Raw genomic sequence first — 12,626 nt, forward strand, 5'->3', positions numbered from 1 at the left:
GGGCCTCATGACTAGACAATGGAGGGACAGCTCCAGATGTTGGAAACGTCTCTATATGGAATCAAATTTCGCCTCCCTATCCAGGTCCTAAGAGCAAAGCAGAGAGCATCACCTCTCTCCCTGGCAGCTGTTGGGGACCCTAGAGCAGAAGTCCTGACTGAGGCTCAGGCCCTGCCTTGACAAGTCATCAGCACAGAATGTTGGTCACTCTGTGGAAATGGAGTTGCCTCTACCACCCAGAGTGGGCTGCTGGCACAGGATTCTGAGCAAACACGGCTTCTAGGTCAATGTTCCCAAATCCTCCAGTGGTTCAGTATCAGCGCTCTGCCATGTCCCCTTATGACCCAAGTTGTGGAGCAGACTGACCAGAATGCTTGCCACAAGGAGGCCCAGCAAAGAACAGGGCGTCAGTCACCGCCCTATGGCTATTTTGTGGGAGGGCTAAGGACACCCATGACACTCACCTGCTTTGGTTCCTCCCCACCCCCAGTGTGTAATATGCACTTGTCAGGCAGAGTCTGGTATGGAGCCCTGTGAAGTCTCTCTCAGGGAGAGACAGAAGGCACACCCAAAGCCTGGGAGACAGGCTTGCTGATTTCCCACACACTACGGATGAAGTCCATGACTGCATCGAGCATTCCCATATGCCGTAGCATGCACGCCGGGTGCTGCGCTAAGCGCTATACACAAGGGGCTTCTTTTCATCCCGGACAACTGAAAGAGGCCCTCACACTGGCCTGCCCAGGGTCAGACAATTGCAAGGAAATCCTGGAACTCAACGGTATGAGCTATGCATCCTCATCCTGGACAGGGAGAAGCGGTACCACGTCTCTTTAGGGTCTCCATGGCATATAGCCCTGCCACTCAGGACAGGATACATAGAGTGCTCCTAATGCAGCCCAACCTTCCCTCTCTTCACGGTCCATCCTCTACGGACCGCTCTCCCAACGCCCCTCCCCTGCTCACTCTGTCCTCCATCTCCACACCGCCTATTCCCAGGATCAGAGTTGATTCCTCAAGAAAGTCCACCATGGTTACCCCAGCTCTGATGAGTTTCAGAGACAGAAAGCAGGGGTGAGGCAGATCTCAGAAGTTCCAGCACCCAAGGGAGTCCCCGCCAGACTCAGGTGCAACCCTGCCTGCAAACGGCTTTTCCCGCTAGCAGCTCCTGGTGCAGCTGGAGATTGAGACCTTGTCCTCAGAGAGTCTCACCCTGGGGCAAGCTCCACCATGTACGCTTTGTGATGTAGGCAGGTTCCTTTGCCTCTCTGAGCCTGAGCTTCTCCACAGCACCTGGCACATCACCACAGCACTAAGTCAAGGCACCAACAACAATCTTTGTCATTCTCTCCCTGAACCCAGTCCCTGTCCTCTCTGCCTCCACATTCCTGCCTACCTCATCCCCTTCCCGGGTTCACTCCTGCTTTCTTCCTGTTACCACCCAAACCTCCACTTCCGTCAGGGTATCCTCTCCTTGCCAGAGATGACCCCACAGCTACAGAGGAGCAAGCCAGAGTAGGTCTGAAGGCTACAGAGGGCCAGCTGCTGAGACCAGCCCTCTTCTCATGCCACTAGGGGCCCTGCGGGGGTTGGGACAGTGTGTCTTGTCCCTCTGTCACCCCTTCAGGACAGATGCTTCAGGCTCCCAACAGATGTGTTGAGGGAGCACTGGCCAGCTTGCTTGCCAATCTGGGGAAGAGGCAGACAGCCAACACCAGAGCCCAATGCCAGGCACCACCCGTGCCAGCAGATTGTATCTGACATCACTGCCGCCCCCTTGCCTGGTGACCACGGCAACTGGAGGCCGCCCCCTTCTCTTTCCACCCCCAGAACAGTCCTCATGTTCCTTCTGACCATGGGCCTCCTGTGCCGGATGAATGGTGGCGGTGGAGTGGCATTTTAAATCTCCCCCACAGCTGGCGGGGCCAAACTGCATGGCAGTTAGGAACGTGGGCGCTGGCTTTGCACACCTGACTCCTGGGTTCAGATCCCCAGTCTACCACTAGCCGGCCACGTATTCATAGGTCAACCATTTCGTGTCTGAGCCTCAGTTTCCTCACCTATTCCACAGGAGGGACTGAGGCCAGGACCTACCCCAGAAGAGAGGAGCAAGCTGATCCGGCTCTCAAGAGCTATTGTCACACAAATGTGTGCCAGGAAGGAGCTGCCTCTTAGGAACTGTGGGGCCTTGTCCAAGTCACACGACCTCTCCGAACCTTGGTATCTTCATCTGGAAAGCAGGGTGACAATACCTTCCCTGATGAGCTGCCACAGCCGTAGGTAAGCACAGAAAATGTGTGGCACGGAGCCCAGGGCATCAAAAGATATTCTTGCTGCTACCTCTCTCCCTGGCTCCCTTCTTTTCAGTTTATCCAAGGCCAGTGGCCCCCCTCTCCTTCCCTCAGCCATCTCCACGGCTGTACTCAAGCCCCACAGTATCCCAGAACAACGTCCAGGTCTGAAGAGCGGCCAGGTGCTGAAGCAAACCATGGGGACCGCTTCCCTTCCCTTCCGAAGCCTCTGTGGCTCCCATCTTCTCAGGCAGTGACAAGGACCCCATGAGGCTGATCTTGTTTAGATAAAAGTCCCCCCACTCCACTGTTCCTCTCCATGGACACCTTCTCGCCTCCTAAACCAGCTACACTGAATCCAGAGGGCACCACTATGCCCTGGCAAGGAGACCGTGGATGTCCTGAGAAGTGAAACTTGTCCTCCGTGCCCCAAGCTATTCAGTCCCCTACCTTGGCAGCCCGGCCCTTGTCCATGCAGGCTGGGTTCTGGCAGCGCAGCCCCTTCTCTTCTGCTGGGCTCTGGTCTTCTGTGGAGAAGCAAAGGGCATCAGTTCATGGATGGGGGGGGGGGGCACTTACCCTCCCCTGGGCCCTGGTGGCCTCCAGACCAGGGGACTGGTAGGGCAGACTGCTCAATCCTGCCTTCAAAGGAAGTCAGTGTCCTTTTCTCTTTCAAATGCCAACTTATCTGCAGGGGAATCTGTTTGCAGAGCCCTTTTCTGTGCAGTTCCCCGGGGAAATTGTCCAGATTCCAGGGGGGAGTCCTTGGAAATCAGCTACTCCCTCCCTCAGCCCCACCAGAGGGAGGGGGTAACTCAGTGATCTCCTGGGGCCCCAGACTTTCTAAGCTATTCCAAGCAGGGCTACGGGGAGGGAGGAGAGGTCCAAGGGTCCAGGATGCCCTTCCTAGCCCAGTTCACCAAACTCAGACCCTTTGAAGCTAGACATTCCCTTCCCGAGGCCTGGGGCGACCTCTGTTCCCCGCTGTCCATCTCTGACCATGAGTTTGGCCCCCTCCAAGCTGATGCCTTTTCTTCTCAGAGGCTGGGGCGCCGCAGCGAGGGGGCAGAGGCGAGGGCAGGGCAGCTGCAGCTAGCCCCGGTGCAGAGGCCGGCGTCCACCCGGCTCCAGCAAGGCCCTCCCCGGGGCAGGCCGGGCCCCCACCCCGCGCGGAGCCCTCCGAGCCACCCTGGCGACCAGCCGGCCTGCAGGGCGGGAGCAGACGTCCGCCGGGTCGCACTCACCCATGGCGCCGAGCCGCCAGGAGCCGAGCGCGGGAGCCGGGGAACCGAGCGCGGGAGCGGAGGAACCAAGCGCCGCGGCCGCCTGGCGCGCGAGGCGGGGCGGGGCAGGTGGGCGGTGGGAGGAGCGCGGGGCGGCCCGCGGGGGGCGGGGAGCCGGCGGCCCCCGACGGCGCCACCCCCAGAGACGGGGTGTGTCCCAGGTGGGGTCCCAGGCCCAGCCCTGCTCCCCGCCCCACAGGCCTCTCCACGGATGGCCGGGCGCGCGCCTAGTGCTCCCCGATTCCTCGCGGCCTCCTGCATCGTGGGCCGCACAGCGGCTGTGGCTGTGGCAGCGGGGGCTGCTGCTGAGGCCGGAAGTGCCTCCAAGGAAAAGGCGCCTCCTGCACCCAGACACGCGGGTCGGCGACAGACACGCACCCCCTCTGCTCCATGCCGCGCCCCCACTCATTCCGAAAGGTTGCCACTCGCGGTCCCAGGGTCTAAGGACACGGTGGAGGTGGGCGGGTAGCCTCCTTGAACGGCAGCTGCTGTGGTTTTAGTGTTCCCAGCTCAGCAAACACACAGAATTTAAGTTTCGCAAAATTGCCAGCATTCCCCCAAGCAGCTCAGCACTCAGAGACCGCCCCTCCCCAACCCGGCAGTCCCCCACGGGCTGGGTTTTTTTCGGGAGCACCACTACACTGGCTAGTTAGGAAGTTTCCCCTAATGGTTTATGGAAATGGGATTACCAATAGGTGGACAGCTTTTATTGTTGGGTTGTTTTGTTGTTTTTGAGTCAGGAACTCACTGTGTAGTCCTGGCTAACCTCGAACTTACAGAGATCCACCTGCTTCTACCTCGGAAGTGCTGGAATTAAAGGCATGCACCCCCCACACTCCCCGCAAGGACAGCATTTTTTTAAACCCTTGTTTAAGAGGCCCAGGATAAAGGATTTTGCTGCCCAAGTCTGACATCCTGACCCCCAGCCCAAGGTGGAAGGAGAAATCCAACTGTCCTCTAGCCTCTCTGCATGCGTGTTTTGGCATATCTGCAAGCACACACTGCACACACGTATACACACACACACACACACACACACACACACACTAAATAGCTCAGGCTAACCTTGAACTCACAGAGGTCAGCCTGTTTTTTGAAACTCAACCGCTGGGATTAAAGGTGTTGGCCACCACACCCAGTTTAGAAGAAGGTCTTTTGTAGAACAAAACTCCCTCTGGTAAGGAGAGGCCCTGGGGCAAAGGACTGTGGTGCTGGGTAACCTAAGGCCTTTGGGCTGAGAGGAAAGCTTTTGTGTCAGGCTTCTCTAGAGACTCTGAGACCATCCCTACATTTGGCTCACACTCTCTGGTCCAGCCACACACCACACAGCATGGACCTTCTCGGAGTCTCTGCCTCTTCAGCTGTCCAGCAGGCCAGGTTGCCTGTCCTGGCACACAGTTGGGACTGACCCTCAGAAGACCCTGACCAGGCTACCTGGGTCACCAGTCCAGCTGACCCCAGCAGCCTTGACTTCCAGGGGTAGGTAGCTAACTCAAGTGAATGGGTGTCCCGACGACATTCACAACTACAGCAGCCGTGGCGGGGGTGGGGAGGATTTCCCATGCACCCCGCCCAAGGAGTTTGCTCCTGGAAGATTCCAGGCCTCTAGGTTCTCAAAATGTCAGTCAGGTTCTAGCATCCTTTGACCCCAAAGACAGACCTCAGAATTCTGAGTCCTTCTTCATTCTCCCAACCCCCTCCCTGGGGTTTCATATAGCCCAACCTTGAACTCATGAAAAGGCTGAAGATGACCTCGAATCTCTGACGACCCTGCCTTCTCACGCTAGGAGCTGGAATTACAGATGTGCACCTCCTGTTTATCGGGCTCCTTACTGGGGATACTCGGTTGTTCCTCTGCCACCAGAAACCTCGTGCCCTTTAAGTCCTGCTGCACCTGTTTCAGACGGACTGTGGTGGCCACAGCCGGAGATATGTCTCTGGAGTGTCGTGTCCCCCACTCGTGTTTCTGGGTACTATGGTCTTTGCCTCCTGGGCTCGTGCTCAAAACACAAAGTCTCATGGGAGAGGGATTTTGGCATGTCTCGGGGCCCAGAGTGGTGTCTGGGCTGAGGGACAAGAGACAGACAAGCCCCCCAACCCTGCCCAGGACAAGCATGACCTCCCTTCCAGGAAATCTGCTGTCCCTGTAACCCAGGTGGAAAGGGTGGGCCTGGGGGCGACTTGAGGGGGACGCCTCCTTCTGTGGTGTCATATCTTGAACACGCTGATTGGGCAGAGGTGGCCACCTAGCCTAGCTAGCCCGGCCAATTAGATCTGTTCTCATGAGAGTCTGAACTGGGTCCTGAGGGCTTAGAGAGTCGGTCTGAGTGGACAGGAAACCTCAAGCTTGTTGGGAAGCAGTGAGAAGGGGGCTTTCAGGAGAAACTAGTCAGTGGAAAGACTCGGGGCAGAGAGGATAAGGAGGAGGTGGCTTGGGCCTGCCACTGCTACCTGTCCTGAGCTTACCCAGGGCTCCTGTACCTTAGCCCGCAGACCTGGAACTCTGAATTTGTTCTTCCTTGACCCCAGCCCCACCATGCTAGAGATCATCTCCCTGAGCTGAAATGACCCAGCTGACCTTCTGCTCCTCTGGCTCCTGCTAGCCTGAGGAAAGTCAGGGTCCCTCAGCCAGGAAACAAGCCCACTGGCTCCTCGCCCCCTGTGTTAGTCACAGGACACCCAGCTTTGGCTCCCCGCTACCCCCCACCCCACAGCACGTTCTCTACCAGAACTAGGCAGAAGCCAGAGCCGGCAGACGTGTTTTGTTTGGCTGAGCACAAGGTTTCAAAAGAATCTCAGTTGGTTGCCAACTTTGAAAAGTCAGTAGATTTTACATAAAAATCCAGATTGTTGGCTCCCCTTGACAAACCAGAGGAGCCTGGCAGCTCTAGATTCATATTCCAGAAGGTTCCAGTTCTCAAGTAGTGTCTGTCTCAGATGGGTTCAAACCGCCGCCATCCAGGGAACTTGCTACACCCTAAGGCTCACACAGCCTCTCCAGGGCTATTTGGGCCCTTTCCAGGCTTCTCTTTAAGGCCCTTTCTGCACTGGCAACAAAGTCTTGCCCATTCTTCTTGGCTCAGGAATGCTGTTTTCTGCCCTCTTGCAACACATTTTAGATCCAGGTGGATCTCCCTGCTTGACCTCCCCTGCCCCCCTCACACCACCCTCCCCCCCCCGCCCCGTGCCTGTCCTGGGCTGTGCCTTTGAAGCAACCTATTATTTTCTCCCCATCCTCTCCAGATAGCTCCCTGAGCAGCCCTCACGTGTTGAGCACCTGAAGGGAATTCTGCCTGCTCCCTTGAAGGCTTCATTTCACAGTCAAACCTTTTGTAGCAACTGCTAGCCCCAGATGGGAGCCACTGGCCCCTGCAGTGAGGGAGCCCAGGCAAGCTCAACACTCGGGTGTCCTGTGTATATGCAACCCGAACCAGATCCCTTAAGAAATAATTTATTTTGGGGGCTGTAGAGATGGCTCAGTGGTTAAGAGCATTGCCTGCTCTTCCAAAGGTCCTGAGTTCAATTCCTGGCAACCACATGGTGGCTCACAACCATCTGCAGTGGGGTCTGGTACCCTCTTCTGGCCTGCAGACATACACACAGACAGAATATTGTATACATAATAAATAAGTAATTTATTTTGTATATATGTATATGTTTGCGTGTTTATGCACATACGTGCAGGTATCTGCGGAGGCCAGAAGAGGGTGTGAGCCTGCCAGCTTGGGTGCCAGGAAGTGAACTCAGATTCTCTGCAAGAGCAGCAAGTGTTCTTTGCCACGGATACAACACCTTTCTAGTTCCTTAACCCAGATCTTGAAGACTTAGTGTGGGGCTGGGGGGAGAAGGTAAAATCTTTCAATGATGTTTTGTTTGTCTTGGTTTGGCTGTTAGTGTTTTGAGACAGGGTCTCTATCTAGTTCCAACTATCCTGAAACCCCACTATGCCTAGCTGAAACAATGTCTTTCTAGAAAAATATTTCAGCCAGGCAGTGGTGATGCACGCCTTTAGTCCCAGCACTCGGGAGGCAGAGGCAGGCAGAACTGTGAGTTCAAGGCCAGCCTGGTCTACAGAGGGACAGGTTCCAAAGCTACAGAGAAACCCTGTCTCGAAACCAAAATAATAATAATAATAATAATAATAATAGTAATGATTGAAGAAGACACCTTACATCAACCTCTGACCTCCACGTGCATATAATACACACAGTCAAGTATATATACCATACACAAAAGAAGTTAAAGGAGAGAGAAAGAGAGAGAGCAAGAAGGCTCAGCACTTGAGAGCACTGACTGATATTCCAGAGGACCTGGGTTCATTCCCAGTACCTATACGATGGCTCCCAATAGGATCTGTATCTCCTGTTCTAGGGACTCTGGTGCCCTCTTCTGACCTCTACAGGCACCAGGCACACAAGCAGTACACAAACAGGAAGGCAAAACACCCACATACATAAAATAAGAAATAATCTAAAAATTAAGCTGAAAATAAAATTAAAATAACCAGTAATGACTGTTCAAAAACATTAAGAAAATAAAATGAAGTCAGGCACACACCTTAAATCCCAGCACTTGGGAGGCAGAGGTGGGCAGTCTCCAGTTTTAAGGCCAGCCTGGTCTACAGAAGTTCTACAGGGTAGAATTGTTTTTAAACACTTGAGAGTGGAAGTAGGATCACTGCCTCCGTTTATATATGAAGAAACCGAGTCATTCTAGACAAGCAAACTCCCCTAAGGTTACAAAGGCAACCAGCCTATGTCTCTAGGACTCCAAGCCTGACCCTAACCATCAGTCTACAGAGCCCGCCACAATTAGGTATTAAACAAAAATATATGAGCCTTCCAACATGAAACGAGTGCCTTCCTTCTTTCCCCGTGGGCCTCAGGCTAAGCCAAACGCACCTGTCCTCAAATTCTCCGGCAGAGCCCTCATCTAGGGGCTGGCACACAGATGAGCCTCCCTGTCCACTACCTCTCAGCCCCAGGCCAGACCACCAAAAGGCTGCCCCTCCCAGGAAACAGCTGTGACCTTGGATGCCCCCTCCCACGCTAGCCCTGCCCTCCCAGGGGCCTGTCTGAGCAACTGTGCCAATCCTTAATGGGATGCAGTACTCCCCAGCCCCACCCCACACATACACACTGAGAAGGCTGAAGAAGGCAAAAATTGTCTTAGAATAGGCCAGAAGCCAGATGGCTGTGCCCTGAGCCAGTGACCACTGGCCCGGATATCTGCCACTCCCTCTGGCAGACCCCAGTCTGGGCATCCCTAAAAGCCTAAGGGCAGGGCCGGGGTGCAGCTCAGCAGATAGGATGCTTGCCGAGCATGCAGGAAGTCCTGGGTTCAATTCCCAGCCCTGCATGAGAGGTGTGGCAGAGCCGCCTATCTCAGAAGCCCACAGGCAGAGGAAGACATCAGTGCCAACATCAGCTACATAAGGAGTTTGGGGCCGTGCTGATTTTTTTTTTCAAACTGACACAGATTTAGATATCCCTGGGAACATCTCAGTTGAGGAGCTGCCTCCATCAGACTGATCTGTAGGCAAATCTGTAGGGTGTTTTCTTAATTAATGATTGCTATGGAAAGGCTGGCACCACCTACAGTCAGGTGGTCCTAGGCTACATAAGAAAGTGCACTATGGTGAGCAAGTCAATAGAAGCATTCCTCCGCGGCCGCTGCTTCATCCTGCCTCCAGGTTCCTGCCTCTGCTTCCCCTGATGATGGACTGCAGTTTGTAAGTCAGATAAACCCTATCCTCTCCAAGTTGCTTTTTTTTTAAAAAAAAAAAAAAAAAAGAGAGAGATTTATTTATTATGCATACAGTATCCTGCCAGCATGTATGTCTACATGCCAGAAGAGGGCGCCAGATCTCATTGTAGATGGCTGTGAGCCATCATATGGTTGCTGGGAACTGAACCCAGGTCCTCTGGAGGGGCAAGCAGCCAGTGCCCTTAACCTTTGAGCCATCTCTCCAGCCTCTCCAAGTTGTTTTTGACCATGTTCCTCATGCTGTGGTGACCCCCCCCCAACAATAAAATTACTTTTGTTGCTACTTCATAACTATAATTTGCTACTGTTATGAATCATAATGTAGATAGCTGATATGCAGGATATCTGATATGTGAGCCCCTCAAAGGGGTCATGACCCACAGGTTGAAAAGCCTTGTGCTGTGGGAATCTGGGATGTGTATAAGTTAAATGCGGATCCCATGAAGGAATAAGCACGGGCCATGGGCCCTAAGGCAGCTCCTTCCTACAGCCCAGATTCACCGCTGCCATCATTCCCAGTGCCAGAGTCTAACCATCACCCCGCGCCCGCCCCACCCCGCAAACTCAGTCAAAGGTGGAAAGACACATCTAGAACTCCTTCCTGTGGCTAGAAAAACTGTCCACACTGTTTCGGCACATAACTTGTGGCCAATTGGTCACTTCCTCTGCCCGAGGCTGCCATGGGTCCCTGTTCATCTGTCCATCTGCCGGCTGCAGGCTTCCTTCTAAGGCTCCAAGGAGGAACCGAGAGAAGGACAGGAAGAGAGGCTGCAGAAAGGGTTTGAGATTCTGAGAGGCTGCAGAAAAGGTTTGAGATTCTGACTCTGGACAGCCGTGTTCCATAGAGGAGCCCCACCCCCAACCAGGCTGGGCTGGTTTTGGGACCCAATACCCACCCACGTGGGTCCAGGCCAGGGGCTGACTGGCAGCAAAGGACTGAGCCCACACAGACAGCTGTGTGCCTTGGTTCCCCCACCCAGCTCCCTCAGCTCCTCCTGGGATCAGCTCACGTGCTGTTAGTGCCTTGCCAGGACTTCTGCCCACCGTGCAGAGAACTGGACCTGGGAGCAAGTGGGCGGGAGAGCCTCAGCTGCAGGCTTGGGCTGACGGTACATCTGAGTGCTGCCACATACGACCTCACAGAGCTTCACCAGAATAAAGGCCCCCCAAAATAGCCCTGCCCCAGAGGGTAGGCATGAAGGTTCAGGACCAGGGCTTAAAGCCCACCCAGGGAATGTCAGCTAAGGAGTTTGTGTGACTGAGGAACCCAAAACTGCAGGCAGCTGGTCTTTATGGAACCCCAAAGTCAAGAGAACGACCTAGGCAAAGGACAGGAGAACCCTGGAGAGAAGAAGGTTCAGCACACTGCAATTGCCACCGTTGTGCCCGTGAAGCTCAGTCCACTCCGGCTGAGTCTCCCTGGCTTGCAGCCTCCCTGAGACTGGGTATCATGGAACCTGACAGTCAGTGGGGCTAGTGAAGAAGATCGGCCTCCTGCAGCTGGCTCCATCCCACCCTCTGATTGCGGATTTCTCTGGCTGAGGCCAGATTCCAGCCACATGTTTCTCCTCCCTCCCCCTGCCCCTGCGTCCTTTCTTCTCTGCCATTTTGCCATGCTCCTTCAGACCCATGTTCAAGGCAGCGTGGCCACTGCTCAAGACACTTGGACACACTTCTAATGGAGCCCAGAGCTCTGGGGCCAGCATGGGCAAGAAAGCCATCTCCTCCCAGCAGTGACAGTGGGGGAGGGGGGGGGAAACACACACACAATTGTCCAACAAACTTTTCAGACCTCCAAAGCATCTATTCTTCCTTCTCATCTCCCCATGTGGTCCAACAGCTCCCCCAACTTCTCATGGCAGACACAAGGCCTAACCTAGCCCTCTGGCCACAGGACAATCTCGTGAGAGGACTCCAGGCAAGCTGGGGAGTTCATGTCCCTGGTGAGACTCCCGCTCTCTTTGCTTTGGCCTCCCAGAGCATGAGGTTAAAAGTAAATGAACCAAAGCTGGAACCCAGCCATTCTGTGAGCTGGTCATCAGCTTCTGGCTTGGCTGCTGTGGTCCAGGATTGTTTTCCAGTAACACGCCAGAACAGATCACGGGTCAGGCCCACAGAACCAGTCCAGAGCAGATCGACGTTGCTGAACTTAGACCAGCAATTACAACAATCACAGCCTGCCCAAACTGGGCCCTATCTGACTGCCACTGTGGGAGGTGATCCACAGAGTCACCTCAGGGATTGTTCTCAGCCTCTCATGATAACACCAGGGATACTATTGTCCCCAACTATGCCAAGGCCCCAGAGTTGAGCACCCCAATATTTTGCCGAGTCTCTTGAGGACCATAATCTCACCATGGTTCTGTTTGCGTATTCATAAAGTGGAGGATAACATGGGAAATAACCCACATCCCTAAATTAGATCAGAAATATTCTGGAAAAGCTCAACCCCTGTGCCTCACCTTGGAGGAAGAGATAGGGCAGAGCCAGAGCCTTGACCTGACTAAGGCAGGTGGCCACTGCTACCACTGGTCTTCCACTGAGACTCCAAGGTTACTGAGGGGTAGGCATGCCCAGCTGGCCACCCGGAAGGATGGAGCACTTTGACATGTTCATTACCATCTGATCATCACGTTTGGGGCCCTGTCCCTCCTGCGGTGGCTCTCCAGAGGGACACCACACCACCACAAGCAAGTGATCTTCAGCAACACATGCCCAACCAGCAGGCCAAAGGCTTTGGCCAGCAGGAGTGGCCAGGCAGACCAGGTACCCACAGCTCCTCCAAGTCCTCAGAGGGAAACGGCTGTACCTACCCTCCAAGTCCTCAATGATGTCCAGAGCTGAACTCCAGGAGAAGCGTTCCACGGCCCCCAGCTCCAGCTGGGTGAGGTCACGGGGCAGGGTCTCCAGCTCATAGGTACCCCGCTTCCTCCAGTAGAGAAACATGTTGACACCTGGGGTTCCCCTTGCCTGGCCCGCACCTTCAGAAGTTGGGTGGCTCCAGGGACCTCAGTCCCTGAGGCCTGGACACGGTGGTGCCAGGATGCAGAGGGGCTGCAGAGACCAGAGGGGCAGGCTTTGGGCTGGCAATCATGGCCCTCCCCAGGGAGGAAAAGGAGCATTCTGGGAGTGGCCGAGGGCCTTACATCTGACCAATGGCCGGGGCCCCTGCCTCACACAAAGCCCCTTTCTTCCCCTCCTACAGACATTTTACACATTTTGCCTTCCCAGCCCCCTCAGAGCCCCCACCCAGGAGATGGGCCGTCCGTCTGGGGATGCAGAGGCC

The 12,626-nt window shown here is 54.8% G+C and overlaps 1 protein-coding gene across 2 annotated transcripts in view; it reads right to left on the reverse strand.

Moving 5' to 3' along the window:
* Plekhg5 (pleckstrin homology and RhoGEF domain containing G5) overlaps positions 1–3,624 on the reverse strand; it is a 33,057-nt gene extending 29,433 nt beyond the window's left edge. For both annotated transcript variants that reach the window (XM_038334028.1, XM_038334029.1), the window contains exons 1-2: positions 3,536–3,624; positions 2,742–2,818 (exon numbers count right to left, since the gene is read on the reverse strand). In XM_038334028.1, coding sequence (XP_038189956.1) covers positions 2,742–2,818; positions 3,536–3,539 — 81 coding nt within the window. In that variant the 5' untranslated portion in view covers positions 3,540–3,624. The remainder of the gene's footprint in view (positions 1–2,741; positions 2,819–3,535) is intronic.
* Positions 3,625–12,626: the final 9,002 nt, after the last annotated feature.

The sequence above is a fragment of the Arvicola amphibius genome, chromosome 6, assembly GCF_903992535.2.
Source record: "Arvicola amphibius chromosome 6, mArvAmp1.2, whole genome shotgun sequence".
NCBI classification, from domain to species: Eukaryota; Metazoa; Chordata; class Mammalia; order Rodentia; family Cricetidae; genus Arvicola; species Arvicola amphibius.